The sequence below is a fragment of the Nannospalax galili genome, unplaced genomic scaffold, assembly GCF_000622305.1.
Source record: "Nannospalax galili isolate Female #2095 unplaced genomic scaffold, S.galili_v1.0 scaffold461, whole genome shotgun sequence".
NCBI lineage: Eukaryota > Metazoa > Chordata > Mammalia > Rodentia > Spalacidae > Nannospalax > Nannospalax galili.
This window is the reverse complement of record NW_008349975.1, coordinates 1017191-1042542: the sequence shown is the minus strand read 5'-3', so window position 1 is coordinate 1042542 and position 25352 is coordinate 1017191. Positions and strand designations below refer to the sequence as shown.

Below are 25352 nucleotides of genomic sequence, written 5' to 3'. Positions count from 1 at the left end.
AAACTTTTGGAAGATTTCAGAGATTACATTGGCTACAGATACATTCTGTACACTTTTTTTTTTCCTTTTTGGAAATCATTTCACTTAGATTAAGCTGAATTTTAAATCCTTCGCTCCCAATTTAAACCCATGTGTACTGCACATGTCTCAGGGATCTACTCTGCCTACAGAGCAGGTTCTGTTCAAATTAGACAGGAACTAAAATTTATGCTTCTTCCTAAGGCAGAAAGAGGATTGGTAGGATTTGAACCTGACATTGGATCACACAGAGGACTGTGAGGTCCTCACATGTCATTTCTTAGTATTTGACAGGACATTTAAATCATCATAGAAAGTAGGCCAACAATAAAGCAAACACTTCAGGAAAGAATTCTCTACCTATTGGGTAACAATATGTCTTTCAAAATGTTAGGCTAAGAACATTTTTCCTAGTGTTCAAATGTCCTTGACTCTAAATGAAACCCATGATGGTTAGCTAAAATTAATACAAGCAGACTAATAATATTATAGTGAGATTTGATGAAATGTTTGAGACAAGGAATGAAGCCAAATCAACTGACGATGCTAGAGCAACAAGCACTTACAAGGCCACCAGAAGATGGAGGGCTGTGGTGTCCTAGTGGTCTTGACCCTCTCCTTCCTGCCTGGGGTGTGCCAAAACCAGAAGGGCACAGTGTCTTCTTGGATACTCTCAGCATAAACAGCCAAATACCTATAATTTGCTAAGGAAACTGGGACATGTCTCCTAAGAATGATGGCACAGCACCGTGGCCTTCTCCTAAGGCCCAGAGCTGTATGGCCACAGACACTAACGAGGCAATGGCATTTTTTTAGGTTCAATCCAAAACCAAGGCAGTCAGACTTAGATAGTAGAAGGTTGAAGAACTGGGATGGTGTGAGCACACAGCCCAGCCTGCATTTCCCCTGATAGCCTCTTCTTATAATTAGGATAAATTGACCTCAGTGGATTTGGTCTTTGCTTTAGCACAATCCTTTCTATAGGGAAAAGCTACAGTACGTGTTTAATGAACAGAACGGTACAGTTGTTAGTCCTTGTTATGCCTACAGATGGATCCTTTAAATTTGGATTTTGGGGCTATCCAGGTATTTCCATTTGAGATCATGAAGCAAAATCAAGTCCAAGTGCTGAAAAGTGGAAAGGTTAGTGCTCATTTAAGGAACTGATGTGGCTCCCATAGCCTTGCAGTTCTGTATGTTATGGAAATGCATTTCTTCAGGGTGGTGCAAGGTACATCTTGGTTAGGAAATTAGCCAAGTTCCTCCACAGCCTTGTGCCTGCCTGCATGTATAAACAAGCAGTAAGGTTGTGCAGAGAGGGCAACTGAGGGGCATTATCACATCTGATTACAAATTTTATAGTATCTGTTACCTGATCAGTTTTACTTACATGATGTTAGTTTTCATTCTTCATAAGCTCTGTGGCAAGTCTACCAACCTCAAATTAAAATACTTTTGAGGCACATTAAAACAAAATCCCTTTGAGGCAACGACAGTGGTTAATGATTTTTGAGCTGGGATATCAGCATCATGAAGTAAATCCTTATTTCTAGCAGTTTGTAAAAGGAAGTTGAACATGCACGAGTCTGGGATGATTTAAATTAACCTTGCTGGATGGTAGGAGAAAAAGACAGAAGGTTTGGCAGCCCCTCCCACCTTTGAAGTTATGACTAATGGACCAGCTTTCACAAGTAGGGTGGGTCTCCTCACCTCCCCCCAGGCTGCGGGTGGGGGCTCCACTGGAGGGTAGTACTTGGGCACGTCCCAGGCCACCGCAGCCATGAACCATTTGAAGTCTTTGCATTTGAGCTGCTTGCGTAACTCTTTCTGGGCAGAGATGTCCCCGGTGGAGAGGTGTCTGTACTCTGGCCGCCGCTGGTAAATGTACTCGGCAAATTCATCCATCCAGGTCTCAGCCACACGCTTGAGGTTCTGTACAGAAGAAAAAAAACCAAGTTTTTTAATTGACTTCTACGCTCAAAGGATAGTTTTACTTGCCTTAGAAACTGAAAAGAGAAAAGTAAAAACAACTCAGGTGACCGCAGGCAACACTAGCTGGTGAGAGCTTTCATAACCTCAAGGAGCTGGGTGTGATTAGCCTGTGGCTTAGGGCACATTCTTCTGGCTTGAGGTTCAGCTGACAATTTGGTAATTAATTATCAGAGCCAGTAAAGACTCTGCTCACAATTATGCCAAGTTCTGTTTCCCCTTATTCAATGACTTTGTGTGTGTGTGTGTGTGTGTGTGTGTGTGTATTATTTTTCACGTAGAACCAAGAGTTGATACTGGAGGGAATGAAGCTTCTCTTAGACATCTAATTGCTTAAAGCATTTCAAGATACAGGCATCTTGGAAAGAATAAGGCTAAACAAGCTGTTATTTTTTTTTTTTATCCCAACTGTAGAGAGAGATTAAAAAAAAAAAAAACCCATGTGTTCAGATTCTGTGATATGGATTCCAATTTATATCTCACTGCACGATGAAGTATAAGACTATCAGAGTCAGGCTTTTCTACAAGTGCTTCCCGGGGTGAAAGAGGTGAGAAGTTGAGGGTAGAAAAATAAACATGTTCCTTAGAATTAGAAGAGAATGTGTGTTCAGAGTAGGAAGCTCAGTCTTACTGTAGGTTTTGGGATTGAGTGTGTGGTTTACATACTCTGTGCCTCAGATTCTAAATCTGAATGGAAACAGTCTGTAGCTATACCATGGGGTGGTTGTACGATTAAGTGAAGCAGCATTTGTTGGCTGTTTTGAGTGGGTATTATGAAAACCAAGCTATTATTATGAATTTAGAAAGAGTTCAAGATCAGAAATTGAAGAGTCTGGGTATTGGGCTCAGCCACCCATTACTCAGTAGTTCCGGTGGCCTTTGAGAAGGGAGAGGAGATGAGATGCTGTCTGACACCCCTTCAAGTTCTATAGATTAAGTGGTAGACAGAACAGCAGCACTTGTCTGGAAGATGCCTCCAACTTGTCTAGCTGATGTCTCCAGCTCAAGGAACGTTTTCATAGGCTGGTGTTCTATGGGCTGCCGTTCTTGTTCTTCCCAGTTCAAGGTTCTTATTTTAAGGTAGCTGGTGTGAACATTGAGCAGATTCACTTTCTCATTTGCACTTAGAAGACTGAATGATCACAATGACTGGGAACTTCAATGAGATCTTGACATAAATGATTAGAAAACTAGACACATTTAGAATAACGTTATTATAAAATTTCTAAGAAGCCTCAATTCAGACATGAATCCAGAGACCTTCTGGGTTTAGAACCACAGACATCAGTATCTTATTGCTAGTGGGATTGTGTGCTTCACTCCAGTGTCTCTGGATAGAACTCCTGTCTGCCTTCATCCTTCTCCATAGCCTTCATTGACTTCTTGGCTATATTTTCTGGGCAGCAAGCACAAGGTAGGGCTTAGTTAATGCAGCAAGATGCAGAAAAGCAAAAGAGCCACAGGGACTACTATGATTTCTTGGTTGCCTCTGTTCCTTGCCTTCTAAGATGTCTGCTGCATAGTCAGAAGGATGGTGAAATGACACTGAGATTGTAAGAATTATTCTTATTTCCTTTATTTGTTCTCTAATATCCCATCAGGACTGTCTCGCCCACTCGACTCCCTGTTCCTCTCACTCTACTTTGTTTTGACAGGTGATAGTCAATTTTGTTTTGTGCTGTTTTACCCCTTGCTACCGATTGTGAGCTGCCCAACTTATTTGGGGACAGGAAAAGAAACAGATGATGTCTTAAGGCTCTTGCTCTGTGATGGAACCATGTACTTAATGCATACATGAACACTAAGGGAGGGGGGCATCAGCATCATCTTGCTATTTACATTCATTTTGAGAAACATTCTATAAAAATGAATTCTGTTTTAACATGACTTCAGACAACTTTATCAGAGATTAGCACAGAGATTAAGAAAATATAATATGCAATGTCAATAACATCAAAACTTTATAATCCAATTTGATTTTAGACAGTAGTTTGGTTTTTCCCTGAATTTGTAGTAAATAAATCATAAGTATTTAATATTTACCTGCTTTATGTCTCTCTAATAAATGAAAATAGCTAAAAATAGCAAAAAGCAAATATTAAGAGGCAAAGAGGTGAATTATAAAGGAATAATAGGAAGATGACTTTACTAAGAAGATCTATAGCTTACAAATTTTGAGTTTTCAGAAAGATTTGTCATGAAAAACTCTTTTTTGATTTGAATGAAAAAGCACTTACTTTTTTTTTTTTTTGTAAAACATTCCAAGACTTTGTTGTATTGTGGGACAGGAGGTAAGGATGGGTGGAAAGGCATAGATCTAGTGGGAAACCATTGTCTTGGATAGCATCGTGTGCCTATCCTGATGACACTGACAAAAAGGTAATGCCACGCTGCACTATGCTGTACTCAATGCTGTCCATCAGTTCTTGAGCCCACATTCTTATCATGAGACTGGAAAAGATGCTGAAGAGTGTCCTGGTCTCCACGCCGATGGTATTAGTTGTCACAACGCTCACTTGCATAAGGTCAAAACAGTGTGGCTTGAACTGTCCACGAGGCCCTCTGGTCACTAGTGTCTTGCTGGTTGCCTCACCTGCTCAAGTCTCCAGATTAATTTTTTTCACTAACTACCTGCGATCTTGCATGGCTCCAAGCACATGTGTGTGTTCATTGGATATGCTAATTGTTTAATTAAGAAGAACTCACATTGAAAAATGAATGTGAGCAAATTCATAGCATATACAGGTATCTATTGGTCACTGAAATAAGAGCAATTAAAGATAATGCCATTCATATAGGGCAAATTCTTATTTCTTTGAATTTTTGAAACAGAATTGGGAATGTTTAAGAAAAGCTCAAGGGAACTGATTGATCCAGATGTAAGCAGTTGGAAATGACTCAAAGAGTTATAATAAATGTAGTCAGAATAAGCAGTATTAATAGGCAAAGGGGCAGGTGATAGAAAGTTGGCAGATTGTCACTTTAGGAGAACTGTGGTGTGGCTCACAGGTGGAGTGGCCCCTGCCTTTCTGTTATCATGTCATTTCCAACTGAAAGTTGAGGTTAAGCAAATCATACCCAAGTTGTAGGTTATATTTGCTGATTTCTCAAAACCGCCAAAGAAAGGAACAGGATCATGGATGTGTTCCTGGGATAATGCTAAACCGTTCATTGCTTTTCTGTTGTTTTCCAGAAGACAGTGTAAAATAACCACAAAGATTGTGATAGCTGGCTTTCCTTTAGTTAGGACAGTTTTACCAAGCATTTAAACATAAATAAAATATCCTGACCATTTTCTAATATCCTCAACGATGCACTAAACATTTTGAATTTTAGGGGCTCTGTTTTTTGAATAGAATTTTCTATTAGGAGGAAACTTTCTAAAGTATTGTAATGGGGAGAAAGAGGGTCCCCAAGAGGGTTCTTAGTCTCATTCATAAAAGAATTTAAGAATGTACCCAAATGGAAGCTTTTACAATTTTACTAGACTCTTAAAGAAAAATCCTCAGGGCAGGTGAGCTGGTAATCTTGGCAGCTGCCTTGAAGAGTTGAATGGTGGGAAGAAGGAAAGAAAGCCATGAAGCCATGGAGGTTTAAGCTTGTGTGGGAGGTCAGACATGTGGCTGATTTGCAGCCCAAAGCTTTAAAGAAGGCATGTTTAGTAAGACAGCTATGAAGAAGAAAAGGAGAAATTATGCTCTCCTGAATTCTTCAGAGGTCTTTTCTTACAGAGACCTACACGACTGTGGCTCGTCCAGAAGTTCTGTGGAGGTCTGCGCTAGTATCAGGCAGGAAAAATTCGCTACCTCATTAATGTACCAGGTATTCTGCCTATGTATTTAGCGTGACTTAAGGTGGACTTGCCTTCCTAGGGGTGGTTCTATCACCAGGTGATTGACCAGTGACACTTGAAAGGTGGGTCTTCCAACAAATAGACTAGGGATTTTATGGGGCTTTTTGCTACTCTAACAGTATCAATTATAATGGTCAAAGAATAGCCATCACTCCCTAGCCATCCAGGTGACTGACCAAATAAAATCATTTCAAGGTCATTATCCTGGAAATAACAGTATATTGTTAATTTGTGCTGTAATCATGAATAGGTACTTAGCTTTTGGATGAACATTGGAACTGCAGCTGAAAAATATCACAAGCAGTTGCAAGAAGAGTTTCCATAGTCTTTTATAGATTATAGAATAAGTTCCTCCACTTCAGGAAGTACTTATAACCACATGCATTTGAGTGTATTGGCATGTTTATATAGGAACTCAGATATACACATTCAAATATGCGACAGTAATGGGGAAGGTGCAAAGGCAGATTTCTCACTTAGGCATTCATAGCTATGTAAATGTGCAAAATCATGAAAATGAGACATCTCAATAATGTCTCTTGCCAGAAAAGTTCTTGCCAGAGCTTTCCCATCTGTCTCTGAGATAGAATGAATGTTGGTAATGGTGCTTATGTATCCAAAGCATAGTTGTCAAGAGGAAAGGAAGAACAAAGCATGGAGACGAGAAGACCTGGACACGCAATGAGTTTACTCCTCAACTGTTAGAACTACATTTGTAGAGATTGTCTTATATACACGAAGCCAGGTATTATATGGATTTCTTTTTTTTTCAACATTTTAAATAAAAGTGCTTTACCCTCGATTTACATGTTTTTGCCTGCTTCAAAATTTCTGTGGATTCCCAGGGTATGTACTCACACATAAAACCTTCAGTGTCTTATTTGGGGATCTTTTTCCTTCTGTTGATAGCTTGTCCTTAGCTTGCTCACTACCTTTTGAATACTTGAGTGGCGTGCACAGGTAATTTATCTCTCAAACATCTCTTCAGTAGGTCACCTAAGTGCAGACTCTTACGAATATTTTCAGGCACCATCAGGGGTATAGATGACAAAACCAGATAAATTAGGACATAAAACAAAGTACTTGAGCCCTGGATGCTTTCAGATCCTTTGGTTGCTCTAAGAAAATGTTCCCTGACTAAAATTTCCTCCTTCCATTTGTAGCTCTGTGCTACAGTGCCCTTCTTAAAATGCCCTTCTTATGTCTCCTTTGCAGGCCTATGCTAGAAGTTCATAACTTTTTAAATCTCTCCCAGTTAGAGTTGCCAGATAAACTACATGACACTTAGTTAAATGTAAATGTTACAGAAAATTAGATACCAACAGACAAAGTCAGGTGAGGAGAGGGAGTTTATTCTTCTGTTAGTGGAACTGACCCACACATCATTCTGTAAAAAGCCAGCCGCTCATTAAAGCATTTGGGGACTTTTATACTCATATGTGAGGAATGCAAAAGGTACATGGCACATACATGGTAATAGGGCCGCAAAGGTTACAGGAATGCAAAAGCCTTGGAAAACAGACTTCTATCCCGGGTAACCCCAGGGGTAAGGGTGGAGGGTGGGTAAATTCCTGTTCGCTTCTCCCATTTCTATCTCGGGGCTTTTCCTGCTCCAAAATTCTTAATTACCATCACATCGCAAAAGCTTTCAGTATGCATTTGATGTGCTCTTCTATTTCCATTATATAAATTTCAGATAACAAAGAATAACTTTAATTTATAATTTTAATCATCACAAATTATAATATTGTATGGGAGACGTATTTGTACTAATATTTGTTTGTTGTTAATCTAACATTTAAATTTAGATGAGCACTTAGCATTTTTATTTGCTATATCTGACAACGCCACTTGCTGATACAAAAAATTGGATTACAGTATGAGCTCACGATGCTTTTTGGTTCATCACGTTATGTGCACCGGCTCACACTCTCGATGCTATTGCCAATCCATAGTGAATGTTTTGCTTCAGTGGAAATTATTTCAGAGAAGTCTGAAGCAGCTCTCTGCTGAGGAGTCTGCTGTAATACACAGCGGATATAATACAAACATGCAATCCCATGCTTTGCTGGCTCTAACAGGGAGCTCCTGCTGGCTCTCTGTCTGTGTAGCAAGCAGGGAGACAACCACAGAGCTTAAGGAAGCAACAGAGATAATTGGTAGCCAGAGGCAAGGGCTCAGCATGCTGGGATAGACTGTTTAGGGAGTGTATTAAGCTCAGCCTGCAAGTAGTCGGTGAAAGTCTCTGTCCTTGCCAAGTTTGTGTGGCAGGAAATTGGGTAGAGGCTTAATCCTTTCAAGTTGGACTCAAGATGTTTTCATGACCTGGGGAAGTACTCAGCACAACAGTTAGGTAACAGTTCAAGAGAGATAGCTACTGCAGTGCGGGCGCGCGCGCGCGCACACACACACACACACACACACACACACACGATATAGAAAGCAAATGAATAATTTCTTTTATTTCAAAAGCTGCAGAGCTTCCTGTTCTTGAATGGTAAGTGAAATAAAAGCTGTTATTCCGTGCACCTTACATGTACAAAACACTGATAGCACTCACTGTTTTTATGGCACCCTTCTGTGTATCACAACATATTCTCTTATTCAGTCCAGCCTAATATTAATCTCTGTGTTGCCTAAATATTTATTAACATGTTTAACACATTCAGCTCTATTTAGAGGCATTTAATTCAAATTTCGTTTTCTTTGTGTTATCCAACACGAAATCTTTCTTCAATTCTAATGCTTATCAGTCTTTGAATTGATATTTTGCCAGAAACACTAAATCAAATTTCTATCTCAGTTCATAAGAATAATTTCTGGCTCTGACTGTTCATCTTTATTGTGCAGCATGTGAAAAATATTTGTCCTGTTGGGTTGGAACTATATAAATCTGTCTGCTAATTGTTTTTCTGCCAGCAATATTTTAGAATCTACTGTTTAATGATCCTTTAAACACAACCCTGTTCAGTTTCTCAGTGTATTGGTTGGGAGTCTCTGGCCACAGGCTCTTCCATGCCTTTACATTATTTGGACCTTCTCACTTTAGTAGCATGCATCTATTTCATTGTGTGTGTTGCCATTATTACATGTGCACTAGTATGACACCAATCCACAAGCTGCAGTTGTGTCTGTATTAAGCTATTGTATTTCAGTGGGTTGAGTAATAGAGTTCTCTTTCGTATATATATATGAATATATATGTATATGAATATATATATGTATATCCCTAGAACTAATGAGAGCTAGCAAAACCAGTCCCATTCAGAAACAGCGCCTTGTTTGTCACAGTTACTCCTACAACAGGAAATTGCACCTCTTCCCAGTGACTTTAAAAATCCTACTTTGATTTGAATTCATTTATTGTTTCTCTTTGATACCTATAAGAGGGCTTTAGGGACTTAGTAGTCCCACCTAAATCCTTCTTATCATTGATAATATGATAATGTCATCATGAGTACAGCTCAAAAGAGAATCTCTTTAAGACAGTCCCATCTTCACAATAATTATTCAGTCTGGCTTTACTTTAATCTCAAAACTTCTTTGAAGCCAGTGGGAAACCTTCAGCATAGGGAGAAGAAACTAATCCAGTCATGCAAGGAGGCTTTCCTGACAGGCAATTTCTCCATCCCTGCCTAGGCTGGGTGAGCTATTTGCAGGGGGTTACCTGTTTTTGGTTATCTTGAATACGGGTTAGCTTTTTCTTTGATTTTATATCTCTATATATTTTTGTTTGAATATTTTAGATATTTATGGTAGTACTTGTAAAAGCATTTAATGTAGCTTTTAGACAAAGAACAGTAAAAAAACAACTCTTTGAATGATTTAATGACATACCTTAATATAAAAGTGCTTCCAAGTCTAACTTCACAAACAGCTTTCTTGAGGAATAATGGATATGAAGAAACTACTCATAGTTAAGAGTGTACAATTTGGCACACTTTGAAATACATATGTATAATGTATTTCACTGTTTTATATATAAGTGAAATTATCACCGTTAACAAGATAACTAACAAATTCATCACTTCAAGACAGTTTCTCTCACCCTTTTAGCATCTCATCCCAGTAATGAGAGACAGTTAATACTGAACTACAGATTGATTAATCAGTGATATCGTCAGAGAAAATTATACAAAGATAGAGGAATATGTAATCAGAATCATGGTGGAATTATGATGGATATGATGGTATAGGAAACCAGGGAATCATAAGTTCAAGACCAGACTGGACTACACAGTGAAGCTTATGGAAAAGCTAATACATACACATGTGCACACATACCCCCCACCACAAACCCATATGCCTCACATGAGTCACTTCTGCCAGTCCTTCCAAAAGTAACTAATGACAAATGTTACACAAAAAGGGCTTTTATGCATGGTTACTGGACACTTAATGTCTTCTGATTTGGGTCTTTGTTTATTCTGTTCATGGTATTTCTTTCAGGCAGAGGCATAGTTTAGAAACCTTCATACCAATCCAGCAGTATCCCTCATCTGTCAAGACTGAGGAATAGGTAAGGAAGGTGGGAGGATGTGGTCATAATACAGCAAAAGTCCTAAAGACAACAGTAAAATTTTTCCAGGAAAGGGCTAGGGAGACAGCTTGGTGGTTAAAGCTCTTGCCATGCAGCATGAGGACTGGAGTTCGGATCTCCAGAACCCATGTAAATGTCCTTGGGTATGACAGTTCACCTGCCTAAGAAAGCAAAGGCAGGAGATCCCCAGAGCAAGCTGGCTAGGGAGATTAGCCATGTAAGTGAGTTCTGAGATTGATCAAGAAACCCTGCCTCAATGATTAGGGTGCAAGAGCTATTGAGGAAGATTCTAGACACCAACCTAAGGCTTCCACATGCACAAGCATATACACATGCACATGCATACACACATGCAAAGCATGCATGCACATATGTATGCCCCCATATGACAATGGAAAAAGAAAAGGAAGTATTTTACAGGAAATAGCATGCTGATGCTCCCAGCCAGACTAGGCATTGTCTCCCCGGTAAAGACCGCGTCTCACGGTTCTGAAAAATTGTTTCACAGCTCAATCTATGTATGATATTTCCTGGCTTTTGTTTGATCTCCTCTATAAATTATGACCATGCCACAGGCAAGGATTAGAAAAGCTGAAAAGTATTTCTCTTTCCCAAATTCTGTCTAAAACCATAAATAAATCCATTTCCTTTCACCAACTCCTGTCTCCTAGTCTTTTGTTAAAATGGCAAAATGTGGATCTACGATTTCCACACAGCACCACCCATGTTATTTGCAGTCTGTTCAGTTCTGACTACTACAACCTCAAGTATCTTCTTGTAGTTCTCTAATCACTAATGTTAAGCATCTTTAACTACTCTTATTTATCACCATTATTTTGCTCATTAAGAAATATTTATTTATTTATTCACTGATAAACTGGATATTAAACCCTCATTTATGCTAGCTGTGTATCTAGCTGTAGCCCTGAGCTGTGGTAGTCCAGCCTTTATTCCCCTTAAATGATTAGCTTTTGAGATTTCTTTACACAGTCTATATACACGTCCCTGTCAGCTATGATTTACAAATAGCGGCCAGTCCTTGTTTTGTATTTTTAATCTTTTAACTTCAAAGAGTAGGAGGTCTCAATTTCAATGAAATTCAATTTATCAGTTATTTTCTAGGGATAGTTTCTATGGTATTATGTCTATGAAATTTTTGCCTAAATAACTTTTGAGATTTCTTTACACAGTCTATATACACGTCCCTGTCAGCTATGATTTACAAATAGCGGCCAGTCCTTGTTTTGTATTTTTAATCTTTTAACTTCAAAGAGTAGGAGGTCTCAATTTCAATGAAATTCAATTTATCAGTTATTTTCTAGGGATAGTTTCTATGGTATTATGTCTATGAAATTTTTGCCTAAATAATATACAAGATTTTTCTTCTTTTTTTCTAAAAACACAGTTTTACTATTTACATAGCTCTGTGGCCCATTTTGAGTTATTTTTTGCATATGGTACAAGATATAGATTGAACTTTACTGTTTCAGATATGTATATCCAATTATTCTAACATTGTTTGTTTAAAAAAACCCTGTTTTCTCTACTGCTTTAATTTTATATCTTTTTTCAATATATACATTTATTGAATTTTTGTGCACTTTATACAATATATTTTAGTCATATTTAGATCCCTTCCCCTACCTGCACCCCCTCCCCATAGCCCACCCACTGGATTTCATGCATGCTGTCATATATGTTAAGGCCTATCGAGTCAACTTTGTGTCCCAGCTGTCTCTTGGTGTGAGTTCATCCAGTGTAGCCTATCCAGCATCACTCACCTAAAGATCAACTCTCCTTCACCCAGCAGTGATCAGCTGCCAATAGTTTCTTGAATGTCTTACCTATTTTTCCCACTTCCATACTGGAATTTTGACTTGCATTTGCATGGGTCTTGTACATACTGTCACCATTGTAAGTTCATATGAGCAGGTTTTCAGCTGCCTGAAAAACTCTTTTTCCTTCTGGTCTTCTACCACCCATAATTTTTATAATCTTTCTGCCCCATCTTCTGCAATGGTCCCTGAGCCCTGGGTGGTAGAGTTTTAACACAGGAGTCCTATCCAGAGACATACACTCTGAAGTCTGTTACTGCCACAGCCCTTAATTGACTCTCAGAACTTGAAGGTAAGACCCTATTGCTGAAGACATGACACACTTCAGACACAGGACTTGAAGCAATGGGGCTAGAGCTGACATGGAAGCCTTCTCCCTGAAGACTAGTTCTCATAGTTTTAGAGGATACTATGAAAGATGCTCACGAAGAAAATCAATCAGTGGCCCAACCCTAGCTGTAAAAAGCCTAATAACCACAACAATGACTGGCATGGCAAACTATCTCTCTTGGTGCAATACTGGCACTTTTATCATGGGGGTAATAAACAGCTATCTAACTGGACTTAAAGCCATCTCAAAGGGAGGAAAATCATGTGTGGTACTGTAAACATAGCCAATGCACATGGCTGGATGCCTGGAGAGGTCTTTAGATCCTAAAGAAAATCCTATGTCTCCCATATCCTTAGACAAATGGAATTTCCTACTGTATATTAAATATGTATTCTTATATTTATGGACAAATATATCTCTCACCACTCATCAAAGAATGTTCTTTTTCCAACAGATGGAGATGATTACAGAGTTCCACAACTGGTCAAACACAGAAAATAAGTGACTATGAGAAGCCCAACCTTAAGAAACATATCTACAATGGAACTTCTATACTTAAGCCTCACAAAACATAGCAGAACAGGGGCAGAGAGACTATTAAAGCATCTCTCAATTCTCACCAGTGAAGCTTCCTTATGCAACAGAAGGTGATTAACACAGAAAGTCACAGTTAGCTTTCTTGTTGAAAAGCAATTGGCAATATGCAAGAATCCACATCTGGACTCTCTTTGAGAAATGAATTCCTGCATATATCAGTCAGGATTTTGTTGTTATTGTTGAATTGTAATAGTTATTCATATAGTTTTGATATTAACTCCTTATCAGATGTATGATTCACAAAATTAAAATTTTTGATTACATTTTATTTACTTAATATGTATGTGTGTTTGCATGTGTATGTGCATGGGTGCATGTGTGGTGGTCAGAGGACAACTGCAGGAACTGGTTCTCTTTTCCACCATGTGGATCCCAGGAATTGAACTCAAGTTGTCAGGCCTGGTGGCAAATGCTTTTACCTGTTGAGCCACCTCTCCTGCCTAATTCACAGATTTTGCTCCCATTTCCTGAGCTGCCTTTTTAACTTGCCAATAGTGTCCTTTGATATGAAACCTTACCCAATTTTAAAGTTTCTAAGTGTCACTTAGGTTCCTGATGTCCCTTTAGAAAATGTGTTGAATTTTTTTGACATGAAAAGCTGTTAAACAGAAACAAGTATATTCATTGTCTTTGGATGCAAAACAAATTACCTTACAACTGAATGACTTAAAACAGTATCAAACACTTTTTAAAGAAATTGCTTGGATTTTCTGTGAGCCAGGAGCTTGGGAGTAGGTAGGCTGGGAAATCTGATTTGAATGGTACTTTAAGTTCTTCCAAGGTGGTTTTCTCAAATGTCTGCTACACTGGTTCCTCCTATGGGTAAGAGGACTCTTTTTTTTAAAATCCCACATGGCTCTTCATAGAGAGATGTTTTAATGTCCTTATGACTTGGTGGGTTTCCCTCAAAGCAAGGTATCTAAGAGAACAAGCTGGAAGTTTCAATGCCTTCTAGGCTCCAGCCTTGTAAGAAAAAAAAGAATGCTAAGATAAAAGTAAGGTTTCTGATTCCTATTTTTTCTTTAAGTTTGCACTTGAGCATTAGGGAATGGGGACTAGGACCCAGGATCAAAATATGATGGAAATGTTTCCATGATAGAGATTTTTTAAAACTCTGGGAAAGCAGTGGGAACTAGAAGCTGTTGGCACTGTTAAGGGGAGACTGCAGAAACAGGTCTTCTGAGTCAGATTACATATGCCTCATGGTGAGGAGCTGGCCACCAAGATAGAGGCTACTACTTCTCTGGGCTAGAGGCCCCAGAAAAGCTCTAGAGGACTGAGATTCTTCCATAAGCAGCATTCAACTGCTTTTGTAGTCCAAGCACCCAAGTCTTTCACATTCCTCCAAAAACCATGGTCAGGTTATTCACAACAACAACAACCCACTCTCTGGTATCAACTTCTGTATTAGTTACTTTTCTATTGCTGTGATAAAATACCATGATCAAAGCAACTTATAGAAGGAAAAATTTGTTGGGCTTACAGTTGTAGAGGCATAAGAATCCATCATGGCAGGGAGGCATGGGGCAGGGGCACATAAGCCAGAAGTCAATGCCTCCACTGTGTTAGTTAGGCTGTAACTTCTCCAGTGGCTTCCAGGCAGAGATAAAGAGAAGAAGAGGTAGAAAATCAGAGCAGATACTGAACCTGATAAATTGGTATGTGAGAGAGCCTTTTGGGGAAGCAGAGAAATACTTTGGGGATATGGTGGTTTGAGTGAGAATGTGCCCCATAGGCACCAAGTATTTGAATACTTGGCCCCAGTTGGTGGTGCTGTTTGTGGAGGTTTAGGCTGTGTGGCATTGTTGGAGGGAGCATGTCAGTGGGGGTAGACTTGGAGTTTACAGTCATGTCCCATTTCCAGTTAAATTTCCTTCTATATGTTGCCTTGGTCATGGTATTTTATGACAGTAATAGAAAAGTAATTAATACCTTGGGCACCCTGAAAGGTGTCATTGCTAAACAAACAAGTTAATGATGTCTCATGCCATGACAGCTTTTGTATAAAGGGAGTCTAACCTTTTATTTTGTTGATTATTAATCTAGTCATTAAAAATTAAATCACAGACATCATTTCTAACTATTAGCTAATGAATATCAAGAGTGACAAGAACATCCACAGCAAACACTCGTGCAAATGATGCTATAACAGTCATTCCATGGTTGTTAGTAAACCCTGTCTGTGTCTCCATGCTTTCAAAGCATGTAGAAAATAGATCACTGTGTTTCTAATTGCTTATTGTTGTGTTCTTAGGTCAAATACTGTATCTGTTCAAAACTTGGCAGCCTCTGAAACATTATTTCTATAAATTGTTTTTGGAATTAGAACACCAAAATCATTCAGACACTGCTATCCTATTATATGGCATTTGGCCATTTCTTGTTATAAACCATCAAGAGTAAACTACTTCCTCCATCACTAAAAGGAGATAGATGTATTTAGGCTGAAACTGCAGTTGGAAATGGAATTCCTGCCATGAATGAATAAACCACTGGAATCCAGGTAATCAGAATGAAAACCTAACAGCAGAGGCCTCCAGCTCCTACATCTCATGGGAAGAAGCTAAGTCCACAAAACCTCCTTTCCAAGTGCTCCTGTGGCCTTATCAAGGGATGGGTCCTGGAGGCCAAAGTTACTAAATAGCCAGTTCTGCTTGTGAGAACTGCACATTTGATTACTGAGATTATGAGATAATACAATATTTTATTTGCTTAAATTTCTGTAGCTTGACTTTGTAGCAGTAGGGACCTATTTTGTTTGAGCAAACTTTCTTCTTTCAGAGTCTCCAGTGGAGTTGAGAGTATGGGAAAATGTTCACTTCTAAGGGGGATAATGATTAAAAACACAGTTTTAACTCTCCTAGCTCACAAATAGGGCTCACCACATAGTTTTCTTAAGTGCTTTGAAGATAGAAAGCTATCTAAATGCTAAATAACAACGTGGTATCAAAATGCTCTAGGTAGGAGGAAGAACAACCAAAATGGACTAGAAAATAACTGGAAAGAGAAAACAAATTCACTTTCAACTTTGCTGGGAATGGCAAAGTAGAAGTAGTTATCTTTTGGAGGGGGTTGGTTTTTGGTTTTTTTGAGACAGGGTCTCCCTGTACCCCTAGCTGAACTGGAACTTGCTATGTAGACCAGGCTGGTCTTGATCTCACAGATCCAACTGCCCCTGCCTTCTGAGTGCTGGGATTAGCATGCTCTATGCCTGGCAAATGCTGTCACTGATCATGTTAGCCAGTTATTGCAAAGGTATTAAGGGCAGCAATTTAAATATTACATTTACTCTACAAAATATTCCAGTGGTTGTAAACAGAAGCTAAAATAAAATCCTCTTGTGTTAACCTCCAAAACGCTAGACATTGTCCTCAGAGCTAGGACATTGACTAGGACATTGACTACCTGGCTCAATTGCATGCTTTGTTTTACACATTAGTGAGCAAAATGGCTTAATGTTGGAAAAACCAGCATCCCTGGACACTTTGGGGCAGAGGGAAGTATGAAGATCAAATAAATAGGAAGAAATTGAAATGAAGGATAGTTTCAAGATGTTTTGTAGAAGATCATTACATCTTAAAACACTGTTTTTAACCTCATATATATACATATTTTATGATATATAAAATGACAGGGCACTATATGTGTCAGATATTTACTCTTTTACTTTCTTTTTTAGTGTCTAAATGTGTGATATGAAAATTTCATTTTCCTTCACATTGCTTAAAAACTGTAGAGGATAACATGTAATTTGATTGTCATTTGTCATGAAAGCAAACAGAACAGATATTTAAAAAGTTCTCACATCATTGGTATAGGAGTCAGGGGAGCAAGCGAAGGTCAGACAGTGGGAAATTATCTTGTGTCTCGTGTTTTCCTGTTTCCTGTGTGTAAGTCTTAGTAGTCGGAATTGTTTCACTTTGCCTTTCATTACACAAATATAAAATATCCAGGGTTCAGAAAGGGGGTAACCAGGGGATGAGTGCTCTGCTAGTACTGCCTACCATATACTTCTCTCTAGTGTGGGGAACGTCCTAAGAGAGGTACCAGTACTTTACCAGGAAATGGCTTGATCTGATTAGAAAAGTTCAGTGCTATTAGTTTACAATATAGAATGTGTCATGTGCATTTCTGCCTGGAACAAAATCTGTACCTGATAAATATTTATTAATAAATTTCTGAGCCTTCTTGGAGACTTGAGGTGATATTGATCTTCATAGCATAAAATGGACTCATCATATCTTAATGATTTATTGGATCATTATTGATTCATAAATTTATAATTTGTTTCGAGGAAGGATATCATGGAGAATAATGAAACATTATTTATTGAAAATGCTTGAAATAGTTAAATAAAAATTCATCTAAATAGAAGGTATTATATTAAGAGAAAGCATTCTGTTTTTATATTGTGGCCAAGACGAAAGGGAAGCAAAGTCAAGAATGCAGGATATGAATCATATTTAGCCCTTGCTCCAGTACTGGGCAGGCTTATTGCCCTTTTTGTTACATTGGAAGGAAGAATTAGAGATGGTTATTATTTTCAGAAGGATTGCTTTTACACAGCAAGAGCTACCCATTTATGCAGGTTGAGTCTTTGGGGAAGAATCTATCATTTGCTACTTTCTGGGAGAAAGCCTAAGATAGGCAGCCACTATGCCCCTGAGCTCAGTGACAGTTTCAAATAAAGCATGTGAACTCTACAGCTTTAAGAGAAACAGAAAAAGTGCTGGCTGTTGCTGCTGTCTAACGCTGTCATGCCAAAGCTCTTGTTTGCCAGGGTGCTTTACGAGAACAAACTTATTCACAGTCATCAGGGGACAAAGGTCAATTTGTGATAGTGGAGATTTCTCCTTCATCATCCTACTATATAGTCTTGTTCGTGATTTTATTTTCATACATCAAGCTAGTCATTTGTGTCTTGTTAATGCTTTAGAGTGTTGCTACCAATGGTGAGGGGCACAGGTGAGATACTATGCATTTTCCTTTCAACTAGTTCAGAAAGGAGGTCACTGATATCAAGGCCAACAAAGAAGTATCAGTTAATTGACTTGGGGTGTTCTACTGATACCCTGAAATACTCCTCCACTTTTCCCTCCTCTTCTTCTTACACCTCTTCCTATCTCTAGCAATTTCAAGTCTGAGGTACTGTATGGAGCTAGAAAAGCTGGACAGAATCAAGGAGATGTCTTGGGAAAAAGTTATCTGGGAGTGTGTTAAGAAGACATTTCACCCGGCATGGTGGTGCACACGTTTAAACTCAGCAATTGGGAGGGAGAGGCAGGTGGATCTCTGTGAGAACAAGGCCAGCCTGGTCTACACAGTGAATTTCAGGCCAGCTGGACTACAGGGAGAGCTTTCCTCAAACTACTACCACCACCATCACCACCACCGTAACAACAGCAATAAGAACAACAACAAAATTTCCTAACTGATATTGTCAAAGCAGCCTTTCTCTGTCAGGCCTTCAGTTTAGCCTTTGTACCCATGAAGTATTACAATCATAGAAAATCATCGACTCTTTATATTCAGCTAAGGAATCCTCATTAAAAACATAAAAAGGAAAAAAAAAGGTGTACTTTGGATATAAATTAATGTATTTTAAAAAGATTTTTATTATTTTAAATTATGTGTATATGTGTGTGTTTATGTGTGAGTATGTGCATGTGAGTCCAGGTGCCTGCGTGCTCAATCAGATGTTCTGTGGGAACTTAGAAGCCAGAGGTGGAGGATCCCTGTGGAGCTGGCGTTACAGGCAGTTGTGAGCCATCCCACATGGGTGTTGAGAACTGAACTAAAGTCCTCTTCGAAAGCAGCACATGCTCAACCACTGAGCCAACCTCTATCTCCTAGATTAATGTATTTTATAAGATCATTAAATATGATCTGTTAGCTATAGGTGGTATTACATGCATGTAATCTTAGCAGTCTTAGAGATAGAGGAAGGAGGATCAGGAGTTCAAGGTCATCTTCAGCTGCATAGTGTTTGAGACCAGTCTGGATTACATAAGATCTTGTCTCCAAAAACCAAAACCCAAACCAACTAACCAAACAAACAACCAGAAAACCCACAAAGCACTGTGCTGGTTAGTTTTTGTCAAATTGATACAAGCTAGTGTCACTTGGGAAGAAAAAAAATCTCAGTTGAGGAATTGCTTCCATCAGACTGTCCTTTGGGCATGTCTGTGAGGCATTTTCTGAATTGTTAATTGATGTAGAAGGGCCTAGCCCACTGTGGGCAGTGTCATCCCTAGGTGGGGAGGGGGGAAGGGGGGCTGGGCTGAGCTAACTGAGCAAGGTCAGGGAAGCAAGCCAGTAACCAACATTCCTCTGTGGTTTCTGCATTAGTTTTTGCCTTGAGGTTTTTGCATTGAGTTCTTGTCCTCACTTCTTGGTTTTGATTTTACAGGAGCCCACACTTAAGAGACTGGATTTTTAAAGAGAGCTTAAACTTTTAAAGGGTTGAAATAAAAAAAAATTATTTATTTATTTTTATGTGTATGAGTGTATTGGCTGCATGTGGGTAAGTGCACCTGTGTTGTGCAGGGCCCGTGGAGGACAGAAGAGGGTGTTGGATCCCTGGAAGTGGAGTTACAGACAGTTGTTAGTCATCATGTGGGTACTAGGATTCAAACTTGGGTCTTCTATAAGAAGAGTCAGTTCTCCTAACTGCTGAGCCATCTCTCTAGTCTCTAAAGTGTTGGAAATTTTAAAGATTGAGATCTTGGGGACAAGAAATGAAAAGGGTATAGCGTACAGTGATGTGTTTGTGTGTCAAGTTGACAAAGAATTAATTGTGCTGATTAGTTTTTGTTAAGTTTGCACAAACTAGAGTCACAGGGGAAGAAGAAACCTCAGTTGAGGTTTCTTCCAACAGACTGGCCTGTGGACATATCCGTGAGGCATTTTCTTAATCACTAATTGATATAGGAGGGCCCAACCCACTGTGGGCAGTGTCATCCCTAGGCAAGTGAGCCTGGGCAGTGTAAGCAAGGTAGCTGAGCAAGCAAGGGGAAGCAAGCCAGTAAGCAGTGCTCTGCCATGTCTCTGCTTCTGCTTGAGTTCCTTCCCTGACTGATGGACTGAGGCCTGGGACTTGTAAACTGAAATAAACCATTTCCTCCACATGTTGTTTTTGGTGTTTTTATCACAGCAATAGAGAAGCAAACCAGAACAGTAGCCTTTCCCCAAATCCCATAGTCTATTAATACCAAATACATACCACTGTATATATCTATCAAATAATGCTAAGTAGTATATATATCCTTTTCTGTAACATCATAGATCCAATGACAACATACATGGAAACAGCTTATAAATAAGCAAATGATATAAAGTTCAAACTTCATCCCACAGTGAATGTGATGGTTCTTATTTCACCCTTCTTTCAGCCTCATGGTCAATATTCTGGCATTGTTACTTAAAGATTGCTGAACTGTGTGCATTCTACCTAACCACCATAGTCAGTGCCTTGGATCATAATCCCATGTCTACTCATTTACCATTTAACTTCTGTCCCTTTTACTACAAGTTACCATTTTTTTCCAGAACTATGGAACATTCTGTAAAATCTGATCTTTACAAGATTTCATTTCTTTGATTTTAACTTTTGTCCCCTAACTTGTAAAAATCTAAAATTTCCCACATTCTCAAATGGTTGCATAAAAGTCAAGACAAAACTTTCCAATGAAAAATAAATGACTGACATTATGTCAGGGGTGAAATGGCTAGGTATTAAGTCCCTAATGGGTCTTCACTGGTGTCTCCTACAGATTTAGGATAAGAATTGCTCTCAGCCTTGTGGCTAGGGGAATAGCTCAGTTGGTAAAGTGCCTGCCCTGCAAACATAAAGACCTGAGTTTGATAGCCAATACCTACATAAAAAGCCAGGTGTGGTGGTGTATACCTGTAATGCCAGTGCTGAGGATAAAGACAGGAGGGCTCTGGCACTTGATGGCTGGAGCTTAATCACAGAGCCCCAGGTCCCAATGAGAGACCCTGTTTCAGTAAACAAAGGGAACAGCCTCTAAGGAATAACACTACAGGTGACCTTTGTCCCCCACACCCATGCACACACGTGAAAAAGCCAGGTGTGGTGGTGTATACCTGTAATGCCAGTGCTGAGGATAAAGACAGGAGGGCTCTGGCACTTGATGGCTGGAGCTTAATCACAGAGCCCCAGGTCCCAATGAGAGACCCTGTTTCAGTAAACAAAGGGAACAGCCTCTAAGGAATAACACTACAGGTGACCTTTGTCCCCCACACCCATGCACACACATGTGAATCTGCACACACACAAACAGGCACACACACACACAAGTTGGTTCTAGGAACCCTCCTAAGGAAACTCTCCTGGGCCAAAGTGTTCCCATGACAACCGATGTGCTATAGTCAGTGGTAGTGGTTAGCTGTGGGGTAACACACACACACACACACACACACACACACACAAGTTGGTTCTAGCTTTGTCTCCTGTTAGCAGAAAGGAAAGCAGTGTGTGTGCTTCCTGGACTGCCTATCTCAGAGTCAGTAGTAGGGATGCCCTCTGTGGGAACCCTCCTAAGGAAACTCTCCTGGGCCAAAGTGTTCCCATGACAACTGATGTGCTATAGTCAGTGGTAGTGGTTAGCTGTGGGGTAATTGACTGCCTCTTTTCTCATACCCTGCCATTAGAAGCAGCCTTCTAAAATCCAGTGGCTTTGAAGATTCTGGAACACACTGGCAATTACAGCGGAGTCTGAGTTCCCGCCACATGCCCAAGATGCCAGTATTTACTACTTCTTCAGCAGAGTGTTTGTCTGTTAGACAGTGTTTGTTTTCCACCCATTTACCTCTGACTGGACAAAGCATCACTCAGCTGACCTTAGCTGAGGAGCTGCTCATTCTCCTGTGGCAATCCACAGTTGCTGCTGTTCCGAAGTGGACGACGGTCTCCACAACACTGTCATCTTCCTATTCGTACTACACTTTTAGAGATGAGCATCCCTTCTCATTTACTCCCAGCGATAAGATACCACCTCTGTGCCTCAGAATGCTGGCATTAGGTCCCAAGCTGACTCAGAAAAATAACTAGGCTTTTGAATGCCAAGCAAACACTCTGATTCCCATAGGAAGCTGAATTATAAATCACCATGTCCCAGATTTTTGCATCTTGTGGAAATAACTTAGGGAGGCAAATTTCTGTTTTCACCAAACCAGGGCATGGCAAAAACTCTACTATTTTGGACCCTGTGGTAAGAAAGAAGAAGCTTAAATTACTGCATAAAAGCGATGTTAGATAAAGCAAATGTAACTTTGTAATGTTTTTTCCTCAGTTCACTGGGGCTGGGTGAAAACTTGGCCAGGAGTTGGCTCTGGTCACTGGTTCTGAATTTGGGAATCCCTGTTCTATGAGATGTGTTAATTTAATTGTTGTATCTCTTTAAAGATCTTTTAAGCCTTTTAATTTGAGAGAACTGAAGTTTGGAACGAGGTAGCACTGCTTATTCTTTATCTAGACAAGTGCTCACAATGCATTTGAGGAATCATCTGTTATCTTGTAATGGCTTCACTGATGGATATCTTGTGCCTCCAGTCAGATTGTACTGCTAAATGGAAAGTACTGATAACATTTTAAAAAATTTATTTCTGTAATGTACACTAGTGTGCTGTTGAGGGGAACTCACTGATCATTTCTCTCTCTCTCTCTCTCTATTTTGGAAGTCATTGGACTCATAAATTTACATAGGCACATAAATGAAAAGTGCACATTTTTGAAGAATTAAATGAATTTTGTAAAGTACATAAACAAACTTAGGGATCACATCTCCAGCTTCATCTCTGTCTCCTAATGAAGCCAGGAAGATTAAAACATCCACTGACTAGATCTAACCCTGCACTTCAATATCTTGACAGCTTCTCATCATTTTTGATGATTTAGTAGTAATGGAGAGTGTAGCAATGTAGTTGAGCTTCTCCCACAAAATATCAGAATTGTTTTTCATTTTAATGTACTTTTAAAAAAATCATAAAATGTACCTTAAAGTGACAGTTGAGCTTCAATATTTATGACATTCTGATTGCTCTTGCAGTTTAGGAAAAAATTCAAATGAGCCCTCAGGTAAAATTTAAGTGGAAAAGATTAAAATTTGGAGTTATAGACTTCTTTTATTTGAACACATACTCACTTTTCCCTGGGTGTTTTATGTGCCAGTCTTAGTTTCCCCATATTTGACATTTTTTGGAAAAGTGCCTCATCTCTCTCCCAAAGTATACGAACAACTTTACTTTTTGAAAATAACTCCTTTTGCATCGGCACAATTTCCCCCACCCAACTTTTACACAACAGCCAACCATTTACATCGACATCCTGCAAATGATTGAGGTTGAAGAGGGTGAGTGAATGGAAATAGATAATGGCAGGGCTCCATCCATTATCATCAGGATGTTTACACCACAGTGATATCCACAGAGTTGATTTGCAGTGTGTACTTGGATTGTTTAATAGTCAACCTTACCATGGAATTCTTGTGGCTTCCTCATTCCTATGCATTATCTTGTGACTAAATTAAGCCATGTTTTCTTTTCTAAAATATAGCTTTTTAATCAGTTTATGATTTTGTGATTGCTCATGTCTTCAAATTGTGTTTTTTAAAACAATTATTTAGTGAGTGTGTTATTAATGTCAAGGATTTTGGAGAAAGAGAGTAGTAATATGACCATTTCCAGGTATATGTAATATAATTTCATTCTATAAAATCTTCTGTTAAAAGATTATGATGTGGCTAAAGAAAAATATGAATGTTGCTGACAGTTTTGGAAAGTAAGGAAGAATGAGTCCCCTTGAAGAGATTTACTGTAGATGAAAACTGCATTAGTCCATTAAAATGCCCAAATTTTATTAACAACATGAACTGTATACTTTTTCTTAGTTTTTCTAATTAATTTATTAATTCCTTCAACAAGTATATGAATGCTCAGCAGCTCTCTTTTTAATTCTTGTGGTATAGCAGCAAATAACAGACAAAAAGTTCTGCCCTTGTGGGACTGATATTCTAATAAATCATGGTGAAGTAGTTTACTATATTACTCTTATGAACAATAATTATGTTTTACAAAAGGTTGTTATGTGAGCTTACTGAGGCTTGTAGAGAAGACCTAAGTGGGCATTCATTGCACCTTAAGGAAAAGGAAGATAAATGAGTAATTGAGGGTTAGATCTCCAGGGGAGCATCACATCTGAGCCGTAGCACATACATATGTACTCTGGTGAAGAGAAATGAGCTAGCCATGAAGAAAGTATCATGGGAAACAAAGAAATTTTCAGGGTTGCTTGGGGAAGGTATTATGATTTTACATCTTCCCAAACTGTTGAAAGCATTCTAAAAGATAGATGATAAAAGCATCCTTGTAGGTAGTCTACAAGAAAATTTTAATTCCAATAAATGCCTGAAAAAAAAATCCAGACTTGGTTTGCTTTGGGGTGGAAGATGGTCTAAATTTTTAGGCAGAATTAACCCTAGTTCTAAAGGAGAAACCCGAGTTTGGTGTCTATTCCCTCATCTTTTACTCCCTCCTGTATCTGAGTAGTTATGTGCCCTGTCACACTCCCTGAAGAGGGGAAAGAGCTGTCTGTCCACTGGGTCGCACTGTTCTGTAGTAGCAGTCATTTTGTGTGAGCATGGAGGAGCCCCTTCAGTAAGCCCACACTTAGTGTTGAAATCTGTGGCAGAGTTACTTTGGAGGCAAGCGTGGAACTTGAGCTAACAGTTGTTCTAGTTGATATTTAAAGCTGTTTCTAACAAGGATTAGCAGGAGTAATAGTGAATTTCAATATAATGCACCTGAAGATGCTGTGACACAATAGCAAAAATTGCCTCACAGTTAATACCTTGGTAAGTAATGGAAATAAAACCTAGAAACAGGAACTCAATACACTGGAGTTTCTGGCAAACTGTATCTTAGGTTATGCCATGTGTATGGTTGGTTACTCTGTTTACAGGACGCCAAGCTTGACCAAGCCAACCTGTTCTGATGATCAGTCACTTACTCTTGCCAGGCTGGTCCCAGATGGAACTTTGTAAGGGACGTACTTCCTGTAGATATGACCAACTCTAGAACACGGAACATCAAACATTTCTCCTCCACACATCCAAACCTAAAGAAGGAAAATAAAAGAGAACAGTAAATTTCACTTAAGAAAGGGAATTA

The 25352-nt window shown here is 39.1% G+C and overlaps 1 protein-coding gene across 1 annotated transcript in view; it reads right to left on the bottom strand.

The window, feature by feature from the left end:
- Window positions 1-25352, bottom strand: part of Galntl6 (polypeptide N-acetylgalactosaminyltransferase like 6) — an 852377-nt gene that overhangs the window by 58635 nt on the left and 768390 nt on the right. The window contains exons 8-9 of the mRNA XM_008847131.1: window positions 25192-25299; window positions 1729-1950 (exon numbers count right to left, since the gene is read on the bottom strand). Coding sequence (XP_008845353.1) covers window positions 1729-1950; window positions 25192-25299 — 330 coding nt within the window. The remainder of the gene's footprint in view (window positions 1-1728; window positions 1951-25191; window positions 25300-25352) is intronic.